The sequence below is a fragment of the Lepidochelys kempii genome, chromosome 1 (assembly GCF_965140265.1).
Source record: "Lepidochelys kempii isolate rLepKem1 chromosome 1, rLepKem1.hap2, whole genome shotgun sequence".
NCBI classification, from domain to species: domain Eukaryota; kingdom Metazoa; phylum Chordata; order Testudines; family Cheloniidae; genus Lepidochelys; species Lepidochelys kempii.
The window spans coordinates 167,738,695-167,759,519 of NC_133256.1; the positions used below are offsets into that span (position 1 = coordinate 167,738,695).

Consider the following 20,825-nt stretch of genomic DNA (forward strand, 5'->3'; position numbering starts at 1 on the left):
ATGATACAGTCTTTAATTACATGATCACATACTGTTTTTTCCATGAGCGACCTTAATTCTGACATTTCCTAACTTTTGGGCTCTTGAGTTTGTAACCTTAATAACATTCTTTCAACACAGATTTTTGGATATGTATTTTATGTAAATATGTAATGTAATTTTATACAAATATTTCCTGCAGTGGTGGATGGTGCAATTCATAGACTTTATCTGTACCTCATTACTCCTGGCAGTGTAACTCGATTTTAATCATTAGTTATTCCAGGAAAACAATGGAATAATACAAGTACTTAATCTAGAGTAGCACATTTACTTAGTCTTTACATAAATACTCAAAACTTCATAAACATAGCGGCCTGTCGGCTAACTGGCTCCCAGAGAGACATCTTCATTTTTTATATTTTTATCACATTTTCTCATGATTCCTTCCTTTTACTTTAAAAAGATATTACACTGCCTTTTCAAACACAAATGTGATACTTCCAACATCAGCTTATTTGTCAGAGATTTATAAGTGAAAATAAATGTATCAACAGTTCAGCTAATAGTTTATAATGATGTATTTATTATTTCTCTAGATTTATTGTATCCCTCTTGAGATATTAGATATTCTAGAGAGCCTACAATTCTGAATACTTGTGACCTTGAGTATAAGAATTAGACATCTCTTTCTAAATCTGAATTGAAATAAGATACCTTGCAAGTAGTGGTTGACAAATGAAGTAAAGATGCTGTAATTATCTGAGTTAAACATTTGACCGTGCCTTTCATTAGACATTTTGCAATTAACCTTTAGCTTTATGAAGTTTCAAAGGAAACACAGTTTTTCCTCAGTGTTCAAGATTATTTTTAAATGTTCCCAAGGTACCTTACCCAGCTGTTAGCTTGCTCACTCTTTCCTTAATCATCATTATAGCAAAGGCAGTATGAAACAGCTGTAACCAATACAATGTAACGCATACAGAGGTGGCAGAAACTCGATTTGAAGTGGGGGTAGAGTGAGGTGCTCTGCGTGAGGAGCGGGGAAGCAGACAGCGATGGAAGGTCGGGGTGTCAGAGATAGGAAGGCGACTGGGATAGATGCTCTGCATGGGAAGTGAGGACTGCTATGGAGACTCAGCTGTAGGGGGTGGCTACCTGCTCCAGATGCATATCTTTTTAGCTTTCCTTGGCAAACCTAATGTGCTTCCAATTTCATATCTCCCCTCCTTTGCTCAAATGCAGAAGCTTCAGGTATATAAACTGTCAGTTATTGTTCATTCTTCTTGAATCCAACTCATATAATATTAGTACTGAAACCAAAGATTAAGTCATTTGAAGTAAGTGCAGTGTATTTTATTCAAGGACATAAAAATGAATCAAAAAATACAATGAACAACGTGTTAAAAATTAATTGGATAGCATCAATCTGAGATGGGCCTCAAGCCGAGTGCTTTCAAGGCCTGATCCAAAGCCAATTGAAGTCAACAGGTGGCTTTCTATTGACTTCAGTGAGCTTTGAATTAGGCCCTCAAAGCATGTCCATTTATTTCTCACTAGCTACTTAACATGTTCCTTTCCTCCTTGCAGTAAGGGCTACACGGATATAGTGAAAATACCCACAGGGGCAACTCACATCAAAGTCCGGCAGTTCAAGTCTAAAGTCCAGAACAGGTTCACAGCTTACCTGGCCCTAAAGAGGAAAAATGGTGAGTATCTTGTCAATGGCAAATACATGATCTCCACTTCAGAAACAATCATTGACCTCAATGGAACTGTCATGAACTATAGTGGCTGGAGTCACAAGGATGATTTCTTGCATGCAATGGGACATTCTGCCACAAAGGAGATTCTTATAGTACAGATTCTTGCCACTGACCCAACTAAAGCAGTGGATGTCCGTTACAGTTTCTTTGTGCCAAAGAAGCAAACGCAGATGACTAACTATGTCACGAGCAATAGCAACAGTAATAAAGTAACACCACAGCTCACGCAGCCACAGTGGGTGACTGGACCCTGGCTTTCTTGTTCTCGAACATGCGACACAGGATGGCATACCAGGACTGTCCAGTGCCAAGATGGGCATGGAAAACTAGCTAAAGGATGTCTTCTCTCTCAGAGACCATCGGCATTTAAGCAGTGCTTATTAAAAAAATGTTAACCTGTGGTTATGATCTTCTTAAAAAGAGGTCTAAGTAAGCCATTGTTGACATACTAGTATTAGGTCTACCTAGCCAGACAGAAGCCAACGCTTCAATGTACTTACATACAGTTTCAAATTATGGGCAGAATCTGCCTATTTGGACCAAATGAAGATGTGCACTGCTCTAAGTGACAGTGGGGTGATCTTAGTATGTCGCAGAAACTAAACATTAGAATTGTTATAAGCCCTCTGTGTCTGCAAAAAAGGAAGAGGAAAAACCAGTGAATGGACAATCATGGGATATTTGAAGGTTACAGAATCATCTCCCCCTTTTCAGCTACCTCTAATACAGTATGTCCTTAGACAACTTTGTCATATTTACCCATGATACCACAGTAGCTTATTTTATACAGTTTATAAATGTCTTCCCTTTGGTATGTCACTTTATATCACTTGGTTCTACTAATTAAAAAAAACCAATCTTTCTATAAGCAAAGTGATTGACCAAAGTATGTCTGCAGCCATTGTGGACCTTTTCCATTTTTCAGAAATGGCTGTGGACGTTTTACTGGAAAACGAAGAGCTTGCTGTTGTTTTTAAGAGTTGCGACAATTTTCTGACAACAGGAAATGCATTTCCATTCTAGGAATTTCCTGACAGCAAAATTTAATTGTATAATAAACAATGCTCTTCCTCCAAGAAATTCTCACAAGAGGGAGCATCTCAGCAGCCATGCAGATGAACAATAGCTGCTAGTCTTTAAATAAAATAAAGGCATATATTATTTTGTAGAAGCAAGTTATAGAACCAAAAATTACAGTTCAGATAACTCAGATATTTTGAGACTGTTCTCAGCTGCTTTCTCTGTTGTTTTCTCTATGGCTTCCATGTGAAATCTAACAATGTGTAATGTACCTACATCTACTGAAGAGACTATAGAAGGTCAAAAAACACAGCAAGCAGTTAATAGTATTTGATCAGTGTTTTGTCCACCATATCTAACTCTGGTATCCATTTTACCAGTAGAAGTTTGTAAAAAAAATTCTGTTTGTTTCATTGTGTTTTAAAAAGCTGTAGAAGTCATTCACGTTTCGTACACCTTGCATATTTTGGAGGATTAAGTGTCACAGGGAAGTTAAACCACGTCAGGATGTGGTGGATATAATCAATCTCAGTAAGACTGTTTCCACAGAGTAGGTAGAAGCTCTTCATGTTTTTCAGCAACTCTTTCCAGATCATGTTATTATCTGACAGAAGATCTGGCACTGCTCAAGGCCATTTCATTGTAGGCAAGTAACAAATAGTGGGCTGATTCCAAGCCCCCAAAAGAACAAATGTTGCCTAAAGTCTACATAAACCTGCTGATGCACCTAATAGAACCTAGATTAGAACAAAATAGATTCTGACCCAGACCTTATCCACCAGTTTGTCCACATGGTCTGAGTGTATGTAATTAGATGTCTGTTTTTCAGTCAGGATTTTCAAAAGAGCCTAAGGGACTGAGGGAATCTGACTCCCTGAGGCTCTTCTGAAAAGATCAGTCTTTGACATCACCAGTAACTCAGTAAAGGAAACTGGTTTGTTTGCAAAGCCCAAAAGGGAAATTTCCCTTCAGACTGGCACAAGCATGTATTTGGGACTCTGAACTCTAGAAAGCAGATAGTCATTTTCAAATAGCAGAGAATTACTACAGCTGTACATTTGGAACTTGGACAAATGTCTATTTTTGTACAATATATTAATTATACTAATAGAAACAGGACATGTTAATTTGTGATAATTGGATGCGTGGGTATGTTACTAGACATGAGACCAACTGCTTTTGTCAAGAGTAGTGTGGCCTTATTGCTAGAAATGTACCTGGACAAAAAATATGGATTTTTTTTAGAATTCTTACACTTAATTGAATGAAATGAATCTAAACAGACATTGACCATCCCCAAACTTTTAGTCAGTTCAGATCCAAACTTTCCGTCTCTGTTCATTACAAAGAAAGACTATGCCCACAGTGTCAGTGTCTCTTCTAAAATTTCATTACTTATGAAGACAGAATGTGCAAGGAGTTGTGTTTGAATCATATTTTTCATATTTTAAACAGTGATGAGTAAACTTTTTTTGGATGGTATACAAATTCCAGAAAATGAACCACAAAGGATTCTAAATTTAAAGAATTCTTAGATCAAATGTATACTTTTTTAGAGTTTTTGTGTAACAAGTAGGTATCAGAACAAGCCAAACAGTGAATATTTCCCTTTCACTGTCACCCATCCTTTAACTAAAATTAGTTTTTCTAACTCATGTAGCACCTTAGTGGGATTACCAAATACATAAAATTGGGCAACTGAGCGGAAACTGGATTGTCAGATCTTCAGACTGATGATCAAGAGTCGATTACTTTGTAGTTGTAGAGAAAATGTGAGGGGGAGTAGACAACAATCTCACAATGGGACTGATTCAAAGCTCACTGCCTTCAATGGTCTTTGGTTCAGGCTCTGATTAGGGGAGTGAGATTTGTCTTTGTGCATGTGTGTGGAATGTTCCCTGTCTCTCCCCAAAGCTGCATCATGAGCAAGTGTCCCAAAGACACTTGAAATCAGTGAAGTTACACCAGAGATGAATTTGGCCCTTACTGAGTGGCAACCTTTTATAGTAAAAGGCATGTGCTAGAGGAAACTTGTGAAGTGAACATGTACTGCTCAGGTGCAGGAGAGGGAGGACTCAAATGAAGAGGAGCAACTTCCTTAGAAGTCTCCAGGCCAAATCTTGTGGTGGTATAACTAGTAGTTTAAGTTATGCATTTGGAGTAAGTTGGCTAAAACACAGGTGAAAGGAGTAAGATAGTATAAATTGCATCAATTTAGCATTCAGTGAATATGCAAAACAAGTGTAACTTACACAGTGAGGGGGCCTAGAGTGACATAGCAAGGAAAGCAGCTAACAGGATGGTGAAAAGTAAGGTAAGTCTGCCTGCTTTATTTTACACCCTGCTTTTAGCTGCTTTTCCTGCTACAATGCCAATTCCAGCCCCTCCACGTGTCAGTTACAGTTGTTTTGTGCATCTGCTGGATGCAATTTTGGCGCAAGTTACATGACTTTATCATTTTGACTCTTGTTTTACCAACTTAGTCCCTAAGTATTCAATTAATATTTTACACCACAGTTTATATCACTGCTAAGTTTTGCCCAAAGTGCTTCAGAAAATGCTTCTAGCTAATGGAAACCCAATTCAAAAACCCAAAATAATGTTCTCTATGTAGAAATAAAACACAGAAGGAATCTCCTTTCGTGTCTCCAGTACTAAATTCACAGCTGATGTATTGGGATGCATCTCCATTGTCTTCCACTCGTGTCGCTATTACTTGGTGGGTCTTACACTACATAAGACATCTCACATTCTTAGAATAATTATTTTCACTATGACAAAGGTTATTACGTTTGATCTGAGTTGATCAAGAAACTCAACTTAGTCACCTTCCTGTGGAAACAGTTTTGTCCCATGGGGCGGGGGGGGGGAAGAGGGGAGTTTGGGGGTTCATCACAAATGTAAAAAAAGCAACGCAGCACTGAAAATAAATAAATAATTTATTATTTTTACAGCTGGTATGTGAATGGATGTAATGAATTTATTTATTCTTATTTAACAAAATTACCAATTGTGCAAATTCTATATTTAAAATGTTTTGCTATCATCTTTTCTTTTCTTTTTTTTTTATTTATGCTTTATATTTGTGTGGAAAATACACTTTCTGAGTTTACATGATGTGTAGCACTGGTTGCTTTTGCGTTTTGTTTGTTTTGTTTGGTTGTTTTTTAAAGGAAGTTTTCTGCATGAAATAGGTGTGTGTATACACATATGCACACACAGTGTATATATGTATATTCATTTTCTGCTACCAGATTTTTCCTTTCCAAAAGAAGTTTTGATTTTTAACTTTTGTGAAACAGTGTGCAAAGCTCCTTGATATACTTAATGTGCTTCTGAAGTCTCATAACAACCAAATCGTAGAGCCCATTGACCTAAAAATCATTGAACCACAAGTGCCAGATTCTCCTTTCATACAGATTCTATTAGAGGCCTCAATCATTGACCATTCTAGTCAATGGGAGTTTTGCCATTTAATTCAGTGGAAGCAGGAGCAGGCCCATAATGAATGGGAGATGCGTATATGCTTCCAACAGTGAAATTTGTCTGAGTTGTCGAGATGGTGTGTGAGCGTTCAGTCGCACAACCGCTTGTACATTAATGCGGACACTATGAATAGTTCTTCCTTTGTGCCTTTTAGAAAATATACCACAAATACTGTAGGATTTGATTTACAGTGACATATGCTACTTTTCCAATCACATCAGCACTCGTAGTTCAATACTATCATCTTCCTATCGTCAGGTATAACGAAAAGCCAACCAGAAACACTTGCTTCATTTTATTTTCAGTATTTTCTAGCCATGCATACTATATTGCACTTCAAAAAGACACACACAAAAGTCATCCAAATGTGCATTTGCCAAAAAGCCCACAATGTGTCCCTGGACAGGACTATGAGCTCTCATTGCTTCCACAGTTTGTCTGATTCAGCTCCTGTTGAAGTCAATGGGAATTGGACTGGGCCCTATTTGAGGAGAAATTAGCAGTGTAAGCAAACTTACAACATCTGTATAGTCATTTATTTAATGATGCAAAATAACCTTCTCATCACTCCAGCTTAATGCTAGTGCCACACAAAGCAAACAAGCTAGTCCAAATTATTCAGCTGTGTATCGTTTATATAGTGTGTACAGTTCTCCCTCACTTAGGACCTGATCCAAAGCCCACTAAAGTCAATGGAAGCCTGTTCATTGACTTCAGGGAGCTTTGAATCAGACCCTAAAAATAGACTTTTGGGGAAGGAGAGTTAATCATTTTGTCCTACAGAACAATCTTTTTTGGGTAAACATTCTCCTCTCATTAAGACTGATAAGAAAAATTATATGTTGTCCTCTGCAAAGAAATGGTAGGAGCAAGGAGCACTTTGCTATATTGGGGTTGCCAAAATCGAACGTTATCTTAAGTGAGGACTGCAATTTGTAGCTGAAACAGGGAGTTTATTTTTGGCACATCTCTGTGATAGTGCATAGTTTGTAAATAGTTGCCAACACATGGCTTTGCATTAATATTCGTCACGAGGAGCATTCCCAAGGGGGTTATTGTTTGTTGTTACCATCCATATGAGTGCACAGAATATTGGCTTGTTTATAAGGCTGGTTCTCTAGTTTGGAACTCTACACATTTGTCAGTAACTTTGCAAATGCTTGCTAATGTTTACACTTGTCAGCTCCATTAACTGTTCCTTCAGCTATTTCAGTTTTTAATGTGCACACCTGTAGTGATTCTTAGCATGAGAAAAATTGTCAGTGACATATCTTCAGGTGGAGTTAATTGACATAGCTCCAGGATCTGGCCCATTGTTGTTGCAAATTCAAGTTTTCAGTGGTAACACAAAAGTCTTGGAAGAATCCAACTAGAATAACACTCTTCTGGGTAAATGAAATGAGAACTTGTTTCCTGACACTCAATATTTCTCCTGAATATCTTGGCAGATTTGTTGTCCTGCTTCTTTCTCTATGCAGTGTTAATTGTCAAAAACAAAAGCCACACAGTTGTTTCTCCTTACTTAGATATTTACAATAGCTGTCAGGACATTAAAAACACTTCTGTATATATCAGCTGAAATCTTATCTATTCAAAATTGAACAATTAGGTATCTGTATGACTATGTATAGATTAACTCAGTCTATATAAAAATGCATTTTGTATATATGGACAGGTACATGGGTCTCCAGTATTCTCACATATACAGGGCCAAATTCTGATTTGTTATACCAATGTAGATCTAGAGTAACTTCACGGAATGATTCGACTTCTATTTATACTATTGTAACTAAATGCAGAATTTCTCATAATGTATCATAAACTGGTTTGCACAATTTGACTTATAAAATGTGATGTAGTGTGCAGTGAACACTGTTCGTCATTGAAGCATTACTCAGTGAAAGTCATGCAAATGTACATTACTAATGTCTCGTGAGACACAGGAATTATGCTGAATCTAAACACTTTGGGGCAGTTGTTTAATAATCCATTTCAGTTCTACCACTGGGACATGTACATAAAGTCATGTAGGACCAAAATGAGAGGTGTCGTAGGGAAGACTAGGGGGAAAACACATAATTATTGTCTCCAGTTAATTTCACATACCTCTTAATAAGCTGTACTGGGGGCCACATATTCAGTGAGGCGTTACATAGCGTGTTGTTGAAATACCAGTACCTTTTGGGAAACTGAGATATGTTACTAAAATTTATTTTTGTTTTGATAAATGACTAATTAAGGTGAATTAACAAAATAGAGCACAACCATGTCAGCCAGTTTACACCATAAATAATCTGTTATATAGGCTAAATCTGTTTGAACTTCATTGTATGAGATCTGTACTGTATCCTGACAATACTTTACCAATGTACTATTCCCTGTGTATAATTTACCAGCTGTAATTTTAAAACACTTGATTCTGTGGTTTCAGTGAAATTAATAAATATAAATTGTATCGTAGATTCAAATATTCATTCTATATGGTATGTCTGTGGACTCTTGTTTTCCAATTGTATCCCAAAGATGTACAAGCTAAAAGAGGTTGACCTCATCCAGAAAACAAGGCATACACTTCTTCTACATGTAGACATCATACATTTGTACTGGTGGGCTTGGGGTCTTCCGTAGCGGTTTTTGTGTGTTCTGTGGAAAATGGAAACACCTATGTGTTTGTTCACAATCACAAAGCTTGCATTTGCCCCAATCCTCAAATATGATGAATGTAGGTGGACAACTGCAGTCACAGAGCCCTATTGGAGCCTCACTGATTTCAGGTGAGTGCAGAAATCAGTCTCTGAGTATCATATTCCAGGAGCAGGGCCAATGACTTCAGTCATGCAGAATAAGACACATAATAAGCAATTTAGGCCACATTTCTATAAACCAGATTAAGAATAGTTAAAATATGAAACTCAAAAACAAGTAATGGAAACATATAAGGTATGCACAGAGGAGATGGAATTGTGTATAAATAACAAAGGAAAGAAAACAGTAGTATCTCTGTGAGTAGAGAACCGATATGTTGATGGAGTGGCATTCTCCAGTGATTAAAAAAGCAGAACACACTCAACATAAATATAGCCTAGTTCTGGCTTTTAAAGGCTAGTTCTGGCTTTTATCAACCTAAATTTTTTTTTTAAACCCAAGTCAGGAGGAGATCTATGTGATGTCCCAAAAGATGCTGATACAAAACTATTCAGGTCAAATGGTCACATTCCACCAGGTTTCCCCTGTAAGCCTTCTTCTGCTGCCTACTACTGACCTCAAGTAGGTGAGCTCAGGCAGATTCTGAGACAGGAGATGATGAGACAGTAGCTAAGGGGAAATGAAGAGTGCTTTGTGGATTTCTGTCTTCTCTTGTATTGGCAGGGACAAAACAAATATGATGGCTTTAGTTTCAAAATGAATGCAGTGTACAGATAAGACAACTTCTGTCTCAGTGAATTGGTTTCTGTATGTAGTGTTCCTGCAAATTCCCAGTCCTGTAAGAATTTAAGATATGGTGATGGAGTAGAAGAGGAATGCTTCGGAAGACCATAGTTCTTTGACACATTTTGTAGGTCTTCAGGATTTTCAAAGCTCGCTGTTTCTGAGGGCAATGCAATTTGTCATCAACTTTGTTTCAGAGAAGAGGTTGACATAAATAATGTATCTCACAAATAAACATTGACCACCCACACAAAATGTCTGCCTACGCACTCAGCAGGCTGCACAGTGAGGTGAAGCAGAGGACCTTGGATACTATGATGATGGACACAATATGAATATGCTAGATTAGATGCACAGAAATACAGACACCGGCCAGTGCATTCTGTTCACAAGAAATCCTGTCAGCAAATGCCAGGCTTTCCTACAGTGACCTAGCTCCATGTTCTCTGCATTGTTCTTTTCTGCTCTTTCCAACAGTTGCCAATTGCTCATTGATAATGACAGTGGCTTGTGTAATGCTGAGGGAAACATAAGCTGAGGCTATGTAGTGCTGCTCAGTTTGGGATGTTAGCCAGCTCTGTTTGTGTTTGTTGTCAGTTTGGTCTCTTATTATTTGAATGTATTTATGTACTGAATTATGTGTGTATACGCCTAGCGCATCGATGGTCAATGGAACTTGTGCTTCTAAATCACTTAGCTGCTTTCGGAAATCCTACCCTTATGCTTTAAAAATGATCTCCTAGCACAATATTCAGCACCATGAAATGATTCTGGGCAAGCACTCTCATCCCACGCAAGGCTGCTTGTGCTCTGTTTTGCGGCTGTCCACACCCTTTCTTCCAGGCGAGCCAAAGGTAGGATACAGCCAGTGGTGAGCTGGAGCCAGTTCGCACCGGTTCGCGTGAACCGGTTGTTAAATTTTGAAGCAGTTTTAGAACCGGTTGTTAGCCCGCTTCCCTGCAGGGGGCGCTGAGGCTTTGATGGGCTCTAGCCAGGATGTGATGTAATTCCTCCTCCGGCCACGGGGGGCGCTGCGCTGTGGGAGCCATGTGGGCTGCCCCCTGGCACGAGCCCTGTTGCTGCTGCTGCTTCCCTGGCCCTGGGGCTCCCGCTGCTTCCAGGTGGGACCCCGGCTGCTCTGCTGGGCCTGGGCTGCGTCCTGCTGTTCTCCCTGTGAGCACCCACCACCCTGCCCGCAGCCAGCCCCTGCCTCCAGCCACCTCCGCACCCTCTGCCCTGCCCGCAGCCAGCCCCTGTCTCCAGCCACCACCGCACTCCCTGCCCGCAGCCAGCCCCTGTCTCCAGCCACCACCGCACTCCCTGCCCGCAGCCAGCCCCTGCCTCCAGCCACCACCGCACCCTCTGCCCTGCCCGCAGCCAGCCCCTGTCTCCAGCCACCACCGCACCCTCTGCCCTGCCCGCAGCCAGCCCCTGTCTCCAGCCACCACCGCACTCCCTGCCCGCAGCCAGCCCCTGTCTCCAGCCACCACCGCACTCCCTGCCCGCAGCCAGCCCCTGCCTCCAGCCACCACCGCACCCTCTGCCCTGCCCGCAGCCAGCCCCTGTCTCCAGCCACCACCGCACTCCCTGCCCGCAGCCAGCCCCTGCCTCCAGCCACCACCGCACCCTCTGCCCTGCCCGCAGCCAGCCCCTGTCTCCAGCCACCACCGCACTCCCTGCCCGCAGCCAGCCCCTGTCTCCAGCCACCACCGCACTCCCTGCCCGCAGCCAGCCCCTGCCTCCAGCCACCACCGCACCCTCTGCCCTGCCCGCAGCCAGCCCCTGTCTCCAGCCACCACCGCACTCCCTGCCCGCAGCCAGCCCCTGTCTCCAGCCACCACCGCACTCCCTGCCCGCAGCCAGCCCCTGCCTCCAGCCACCACCGCACCCTCTGCCCTGCCCGCAGCCAGCCCCTGTCTCCAGCCACCACCGCACTCCCTGCCCGCAGCCAGCCCCTGTCTCCAGCCACCACCGCACTCCCTGCCCGCAGCCAGCCCCTGTCTCCAGCCATCCCCGCACCCTCTGCCCGCAGCCAGCCCCTGCCGCACACACCCCCTGCCCTGCCCACACCAACCCCTGCCGCACCCCCTGCCCTGCCCGCAGCCAGCCCATCTGCAGCCAGCCCTGCACCCCCCTGCCCTGCCTGCAGCCAGCCCCTACCTCCAAGCAGCCCCTGCCCTGTCTGCAGCCAGCCCCACACCCCCTTGCCTCCAGCCAATCCCGCACCCTCATGTCTCCAGCCAGCTCCGCACGCCATGCCCTGCCCGCAGCCAGCCCTGCAGCCCCTGCCTCCAGCTAGCCCTGCCCCGCGCCCCCATCTGCAGCCGGCCCCATGTCCACTGTTGCCCTGCAGTTCCCAGGGCAGTAACCCTGCACACCTGCTTCAATGAGGGGGGTATGGAGCAGCTGGAACCCACACGTGCACACCCTAGGGTGACCAGACGGCAAGTGTGAAAAATCAGGACAGGGGGTGGGGGGTAATAGGAGCCTATATAAGAAAAAGACCCCAAAATCGGGACTATCCCTATAAAATCGGGACATCTGGTCACCCTAGCACACCCCCAGGGAGTGGCGGGGACCCACACATGAAACGGTGCTCATTTCTAGTTCAGGCCCATCTTTTTAAAAAAGAACTTTAGGCAGGGTTAACATACATCCGTATGTTCCCAGGCAGGTCAGGCTTTTTGGTTCTTAAATCGCCATCCGGGAGGAATTTTTAAATTTTAAAAATTCCTCCCGGGAAAATACGGACATATGGTAACCCTGTTGGTACAAAAAATACATACTGGGGCACATCCCTTAAATCAGAACTTTTTATAGGGAACCGGTTGTTAAGATTTTGGCAGCTCATCACTGGATACAGGCCTAAAAGAAGTGTATCTTTAGTGTGTGTACCAACACCAGAGAGACCACATACAATATACTATGACCCACCATATTGAACAGATTGGTTCCACCAGGGCTGGTAATAACAACATGTATTTTAAAAGGTCTCTTTACCTTAAAGAGAAGTTTATTTAAAAAATTGCATAGTAGTTATGGCAACTGCTTCCTGCCTCCTGCATGCCAAAAGCCACAACCCATCCATGAAAAGGAACTCTTCCATCCAGACAAATTTTTCAGTGGATAGCAACGTTCCCTGGCTGGCGCATACTCTTCCATTCCCTTCTGGCAAACTGGAAACCAAACAAAATCTGTCACTAATGTGATTTGAGAGAGTCGTGAACTTCTTACTAATATCCTTCACATTTTAAAATAAAACCTAAACAAGCAAAAATGTAAAACACAAACAACCAACACTCCTTTTCTTACATTAAAAGAAAATTCTTCTCTACATACAGTGTATATTTAACACTCTCAATATTCCCAAATTTTGTCACAGTTAAAAAACAAAACAAAAAACAGTGAAAGGTTTCCTCTTCCTTTGGTAAATTTTATCCTTAATACAGGTTTCAGAGTAGCAGCCGTGTTAATCTGTATTTAATTTATTGAGCATGTTAATCTCATGCTCAAATAAATTGGTTAGTCTCTAAGGTGCCACAAGTACTCCTTTTCTTTTTGCGAATACAGACTAACACGGCTGTTACTCTGAAACCTTTGTATGAGATACTCTTTAAACAAACCACACAAAGACAGTGCTTGTCTCAGTGAGCTCACAATCTAGTATTTTAGACAATACACAAGGTGAATAAAGAGATAGCTAGAGGACAAAGTAACAGTAGAGATGGGTGATACTGTATTGGAACTTGTGATATAAGGTATCAAGGTCAGTACTACACAATGAAATTAAGTTTGTGTTTCCAAGGTCTCATTGGTAAAATCTCATTGCTTTGGAATTTGTCCCCAATTGGTTCTGATTAGCCAGCATCTCTTTCCCATGGGCGGGAATATATGCCATATACATGTCTTTTAAAGTTGGCTGAGAGTTTTGCCTTAGAAACTATAGTCTTTTTCACTACTTCAGTTAAAGTGATTCATGATTTAGTATTTTAGTCTTTATTATATGAAACACATAGGATGCTATAACAACAACACTTAAGGATTTCAAATCCCTTTACAAAGGTTAGCACTGTGTCAGGAGTCAGCAAGTAGGACTGTTACGCATAGTCTTCCAATTTTATATTGTGAGAGCAAGTTTTGAATATGGTTTGGAGTTATGCAAGATTTTTGTACAGAGGCAGCTTAGGGGGAGAGAGAGCGATGTGAACAGCAGAAGAATTTGCCCTCTGTTTTGGTCTCTGAGTAGAGTCAGTTCTGGAGCCAGAGTTGCTCTCAGGGTCATTGGTGCTGGGCTGAGATTCCTGTAAGAAGCTGTTTACCATTTAATGTCAGAACTGGTATATCTGTGTAAATAAAGCAATTTACACTTAGGGTAACTGTTGGGTTGGTTGTGTGCTCCAGGTCAGCAGTACCGCCTAGTGGCAGTACTTTGAGACATGACTCCGAATGGTGAGTCCAAGGGTTGATTTATCTGGCTGTTCCAGCCCAAGGTAGTGTTGCCCACTCTCAAGAGTCCAAAGGCCACTCTGCCTAGTGGCTACAGTTCAGGGGTAGCATCACCTACTGGCAAGAGTGGGTGGGTAGGTAGGGGAAGCTGGGCCTACCCTACTCCACCAGGTTCTGACCCAGGACCCTTTGAAACAGTAGCCCTCGTACAGGGCTCAGGGCCTGATACCCCACAGCATGCTCCCTGGGTCACCTCCTACCCTTGTTCCAGTCTCTCTGGCATCATCATGGGCTGGACATGGGATCTCTCTGATCCATCTCCACATTCTCTCCCACTGGCCTCAGTGAGTCAGCCACCCTTGGCTCCTGTGGTCAACTGGCTCCCAGTGGCTTCACTATGAGGCTCGGTCCTAGCAGTGTGGAGCCCTTGTAATTTCCCAGCAGGAGTCTGCTGCACCTGACTGCTCTCCTCCACAGTCCACCCAGACTGAGCTGAGTTGCTCCCTTTAAATGCTCCTTCAATGGGAGCATGCCTAGCAGAGGGGAGGGGATGTGGCCTGTCGGGCCCAAAGCAGCTCCTTAACTCTCGCCTCACCAGTGCAGGGTTGGTACACCCTGTCACAGGTACACACAGACCCCAGGTTACTGATTTGTCCTTCACTAAGAAAGCAAATTACAAGGCCCCAGAATTCTGCTATTGTTTGGCAGAGAGTAATTCTGGCATCAAAAGAAGGGGCAAAAGTAAGTGGGTATTATTACTAGAGCTGGTCTGGAATTTTTCAGTGAAATATTTTTTCCTTTGAAAAATTATGATTTGTAAAAAAACAAGATTGTTCATGAAAACCAGTTCACCAAATTTCCCATTTTGACATGTTCAAAAAAAAACTTCAATTTTTTGGTTTGAAACAACTTTTCATTTCAAAATTTAAGTTAATTTATAGTAAAAAATACTAACCAAACAAAAGCATAAAAAAAATTAAATAGGTCAAAATCAAAACAAAACATTTTAAAATGATCAAAATGAAATGTTTTGAGTGCCCTGAATTGTTTTCTGTTTGCAAAAATAGTTGAGATTTCAACTTTTTGGTCCCAATTTGCAATAAAAACATTTTTGAAATCTTGAAAATCTTCCTTCCCAGCTCTAATTATAACCCTTATTTTTACAGCAGAAGACTCTGGGGCACAGAAAGGTTAAGTGACGTGCCTGCCTAAAGTCAAACAATGATCAGAGGCACAGTTAGGAATATAGCCCATTTCTCCTGATGTGCAGATGGTAATATCAAATCACTGTACTTGCATTCATCCCTTGCTGGGATTTTTCTCCATTGCTTTCAGTATCAGGTTGAATGCTTGCTAAATTATCAATATTATCAACTCAAGTTGAGAGCCTGCAAAAGGAACCATCAGTGGGTGATATTCCTACCCAAAACAGTGGAAGTCTCAGGGCTTGTCTACATGGTAGGCTAATGTGCTCTACAGAGGTGTGATTTCCACACAGCTTGAACGTGTTGTGCATGAATTGGTCCATGTAGACCCTGCTGGTGCACACTAAAGGTTCCTTGGTGCGCTTTAACATAGTACTGTTTCAAACACCACTACTTTAAAGTGCACCAGCAGGGGCTACACAGACCAATTAATGTGCAACATGCTAGTGCCCTAGAAATCACAACCCCATAGAGCACATAACTCCACTGGATAGACAAGCTCTCAGTCACTTAGTGTCTGCTGGAGAGTGCTTTATAAAAATCGCACAGTGATTGTCATTCATGAGATCCAGTCCATGAAGACAAACATGACTGCTGCTGTAAACTGAACTAGTAGTCTGCTGTCTTCCCAAGGCATTGGACACTATGGGGGTCGGGTATGTCTATAGACTGATAGGGGTTTTGCCAGCAGTGCCCTTCACTGTATATGTTATTTAAGATCATTTAAAAAAAATTAATTCTAAAATATATGAAACTGTAGCAATTGTGTTTCCATTTTTTTAAATCAAAGGAATAACGTGAAAGGGCCCCTGGCCCTCTGAAGCCTGTGCCACAGCTGCCACGGAGAGACCAGCATTGCAGTCTCTGAAGGATCGTGGGAGCAGCATCCCTGGTTCCAAGCAGTTGTCCAGCAAAGGACAACATGCCAAATGGCTGCATTTCTTTTTGGGAATTGAATTGGTAAGAGGGAAGGGTCCAGAGTTGGACATGTTGTGCTACAGGTTTTACCAAGGTACTAGTGAAAGATTTAATACTGTTCCTATTTAAATCCTCTCTCTTTCTCCCTCTCTCTCTCTCTGCTCATACTTCATTACTATGCCCTTTGTTTTTTAATTTTACTAGTTTGCCCTCGAGTTGTATAGGGAACTGCACATCTTTTCGTCAGTATGCAAAATATTTGCAATTAAATTAAAAAACCTCAGAACATGAGGTTTTTTGCATTTTATTGTAATTTCATAAAATACCTCCAATTTTTTTTTCTTCACCTTTAAAACATTTTTTGGATGAGGGGAACCTCTACCTTTCTTGTAAAAACTTTATTTTGCAAAATTTTGTAGGAAAAGAGAAATGTTGTCAAGATAAAATTGCTTGAATTCAACTTCTGAAACTTTGGGCAATAAAACATTTTTTGTTTCATGCAGCTTTAGTATACAGTATTTTATGCAATATTTACCCACCATATCCAGATGGAACTGGGAGTTAAGGTCAGGGAAAACCCTCTGCCCCTTCCCCAGAAACAAAGAGAGTCCATGAAACAGGAACTCCAGTCGATGCTAGTGTTGGGGGTGATTAAGGAGTCTTTCAGTGACTGGAAAAGCCCTGTGGTACTAGTCCCAAAACCCAATGGGAGTACTCACTTTTGCATTGTCTTCCGCAAGGTCAATGCAGTATCAGAGTTCAATGCATACCCAATACCACATGTTGATGAGCTGCTCAAGCGGCTGGGAAAGGCAAAGTATATCACCACCCTGGACTTAACAAAGGGATTTTGGCAGATCCCCCTCACACCCGAATCCAAGGAAAAGATAGCTTTCACTACCCCCTTCAGGCTCTTCCAGTTTCAGACCACACCCTTTGGTTTGCATGGCACTCCTGCCACATTTCAGTGACTAATGGACCACATTCTCCACTCCCATAGCTGCTTACCTAGATGATGTGGTAATTTATAGTCACAACTAGCCGAACCACTTAAAACATGTGGCCGCAGTGCTACAGTCCCTCAAGGAGGCCGGTCTGATGGCGAACCCCGCTAAATGCCACCTCAAGAAGGATGAGGCCACCTACCTCAGATACACGTTGGGAAAAGGCACCATCCAACCCTTGAATGGCAAAGTCCAGGCTCTCCAGCTGTGCCCCTCTCCTTCCTCAAAAAAGCAAGTACACCAGTTTCTAGGACTGGCTGGTTACTACTGCCACTTTATCCCAGGGTTCTCCTCCATTGTGGCCCCGCTTACCGATCTCCTCAAGAATGAGAGTCCTAAAAGGATCCAGTGGACCATAGCCTGTGAGGAGGTGTTTCAAACTCTGAAAGCCCAATTCCATCAGGCGACAAAAATCCCATCCTCTACATTAGTAGAAAGCTGTTCCCGAGGGAGAAGGCCTACTCCGTAATCACGAAGGAAGCCCTGGTGGTAAAATGGGCTGCGGACTCGCTCCGTTATTATCTTCTAGGCACATACTTTACTTTAGTCACTAACCATGCCCCTCTCCGCTGGCTGCATGCTATGAAGGACACAAACCCCTGAATCATGAGATGGTACCTTTCCCTCCAACCCTTCTCCTTCCACGTACAGCACTGGGCCAGGAGAGCCCATCTAAATGTAGACTTCTTCTCCCCGGATGTTTGGGGGGGAGGGGCACACCACAAATGTGGTCATGAGGGGGAGGATGTGTGAAGGAGCAGAGAGTTGGCTGCCTGGCAAAACAGGGGTTAAAGAAAACCCATGGGTTCAGCTAGCCCAGCCCCGTTATACCTGCAGCCAATGCCAGGCCTGGAGGAGGGAGAAAAGAAGGGGGCCTGGCTTAGTCAGGGGCTGATTGGTGAAGAGGCAGGAGCTCTCTGTTTGCCTGCCTGAAGACAGACACTGGCACCCTGCCAGCCACGCAGCCACGGAAAACCCTGCTAAGCGGAACCTACAGCTAAGTCCAACTGTGGGGAAACTGGACTACTGGGGCCACACCCCACGTTGAAGGACTTGCACAGGGAGCAGCCCAGGAAAGTGTCCTGAAACGCCCCCTCACAGTTCGGCGAAAGATCCAGCCCCACTACTTAGAGGTGTGAGCGGCACAGGACCCTGGGCCAGAAACTGAGGGAAAAGGAGGGGTCAGGTCCCCTTATGGCCCCCCTACCCAGCAATCTGGCCACTAGGCTGCCTGGCCACTGAAGGCCCTATCACAGTGCCAAATATTTGCATGGGGCCAGGAGAGATAGCTGACGCAGTTATGGTATTCCATGAGAGTTTTATTCTCATACCTGAGAAATTAGCAACATAAGCATTGCCATACTGGCTCAGACCCAGGGGCCACCTAGTCCAATATCCCATCACTCACAATAGCCAGAACCAGATGCTACAGAGAAGGTGCAAGAAACCTCACATTGGACAGAATGGAATAATCTACCTCCTATGTAAAATCTCCTAATCCCTAGTAGTTAGAGATTGATTTAAACCCTGAAGCATGAGTTTACTATCTCTTCTAAAATGTATATTAGCATTAACTATTCTCTTTTTGCGGATACAGACTAACACAGCTGCTACTCTGAAACCTACTATAACTGTGGATATCCTTGTTATCCATATAAATATCCAATACTTTTTGAAGCTTGCTAAAGTTTTTAGCCTCAACAACATCCTGTGACAAACTGCACAGCTTAATTAGACAGTCTATGAAAAAGTATTTCTTTGTATCAGTTTTGAATACTGTTTACTGTGGCAAACCTTTTAATGTCGTTGACTATTCTCTTGTTCTTGTGTTGTGACATAAGGTGAAGAGAAGCTCCCAATCTACTGTCTCTAGACCAGTGGTTCTCAAAGCTGGTCCGCCACTTGTTCAGGGAAAGCCCCTGCCGAGCCAATGTGCTGGCCACCCTTCCCTCAGCCCCCATTGGCCTGCAGCGGCGAACCGCGGCCAGTGGGAGCCGCAATTGGCCGAACCTGCGGACACGGCAGGTAAACAAACCGGCCCGGCCGTCAGGGGCTTTCCCTGAACAAGCAGCGGACCGGTTTTGAGAATCGCTGCTCTTGACCATATATTATTTTATATACTGTTATTATGTCAAGTCTTATTCCTCTTCTTTCTAAAGTGGACAACCCCAGTCTTTCTAATCTCTTTTCATATGAGAGTTTTTCCATGCCCCTAATCATTCTCGTAGCCCTTCTCTGAACCCCTTCTAATTCTGTAATATTCTTTTTGAGATGGAGTGACTAGAACTCCATACAGTTTTCCATCTGAGGCCAGAGCGTTGATATATAGAAAGGCATTATAATAATCTCCATATTATTCTCCATCCCATTCCATATGCATCCTAATATCTTGTTTGCTTTTTTAACTGCAGCTGCACATTGAGTAGAGGGCTTCATTGAGAGGTCTACAATGATGCTCAGATCATTTTCTGAGTCGATACAGTTAATTTAAAAACATGTAAATTGTTTGAGTGTTTGGGGATACAGGAAGGCTCAACAGCTGTGTTCTGGCTGGTTTTGGCTGTGGTAGCAGAAGCTCCAGTAGTAAGATGGGAAGCACCGGAGACTTGCCAGGGTGACAACTCCACAGGCTTAGTGGCTGGGAAGAGTGCAGTGATGGAGTTGCCATCATACTGTTCATGTATTTATACCACATCAACCGTGGGTCTAGGTGTTTTATAAATACTATGTGAGGAAGTCCTAACACAAAGGCAAGCTTGTGAATATGTGGTGTTGTCTGATCCATCTGATATTGGTCTCTTCCTGTGTTCTGGAACCACTTGCTAAGCTTGATTTGCCTCAGGATGCTGCTGAGACAGATTTCACTTCATAGCTATCTCTGAAGCCTTCAACAGAGAGCTATCATTGGACCAAAGGGCAGAGACTGAGCAGGGATTCAGTATAAAGAAGGCAGTCTTTCTCCAATCCCCCATCTGTTGCAGAAAGCCAGAGAGGCAAGTAGACTCAGTGGGCCACATTAGAAGGAAGGAGAGATTCCTCCCTGCAGTCATATCTTGATGGATTTCAGATGAAAAACCAGTTGTAACTGGAAAGTAAGGTCTTGCATAGTGGAGGTCATTTAACGCTTTCACCAGGAGGGATGTTTAGCTCTCACCTGATATCATCTTAATTATCCATTAGTAGAAAAATAATATCAGTTAAAACCTATTTCTCTATACTAGTTCCATTATTCATGAAGTAACCAGATAACATAACATGCTATCAAGTGCTGTCTCCCCACACAAACTAGTAAGCCCCAAAGAGGACTCTCTAAATAGGACTCTTTTGTAATCTGCTCTAAAACAAAATCCATACACCGTGTATATAGTAAAACATCACTCCCTTTCTGGGGACTGGTTTTATTCATGAAAAAAATAGCAATAACATAAAGCAGAGCTCAAGCCTCCTCTGCTTCAGGCCTGTTTGTTCATGAGATTCCTACCTCAGGACTGTTCAATCTAGACACTCTCAAGTGAGAGCCAGCTATTCCCACTTTTCTTATATGTAGGTGCAGTGACAGGCCACCAGTCTAC

At 42.8% G+C, this 20,825-nt stretch overlaps 1 protein-coding gene across 1 annotated transcript in view; it reads left to right on the forward strand.

Annotated features, from left to right (window-relative positions):
- Positions 1 to 5,611, forward strand: part of ADAMTS5 (ADAM metallopeptidase with thrombospondin type 1 motif 5) — a 48,666-nt gene extending 43,055 nt beyond the window's left edge. Inside the window, exon 8 of the mRNA XM_073362993.1 lies at positions 1,570 to 5,611. Coding sequence (XP_073219094.1) covers positions 1,570 to 2,140 — 571 coding nt within the window. The 3' untranslated portion in view covers positions 2,141 to 5,611. The remainder of the gene's footprint in view (positions 1 to 1,569) is intronic.
- The last annotated feature ends 15,214 nt before the right edge of the window (positions 5,612 to 20,825 follow it).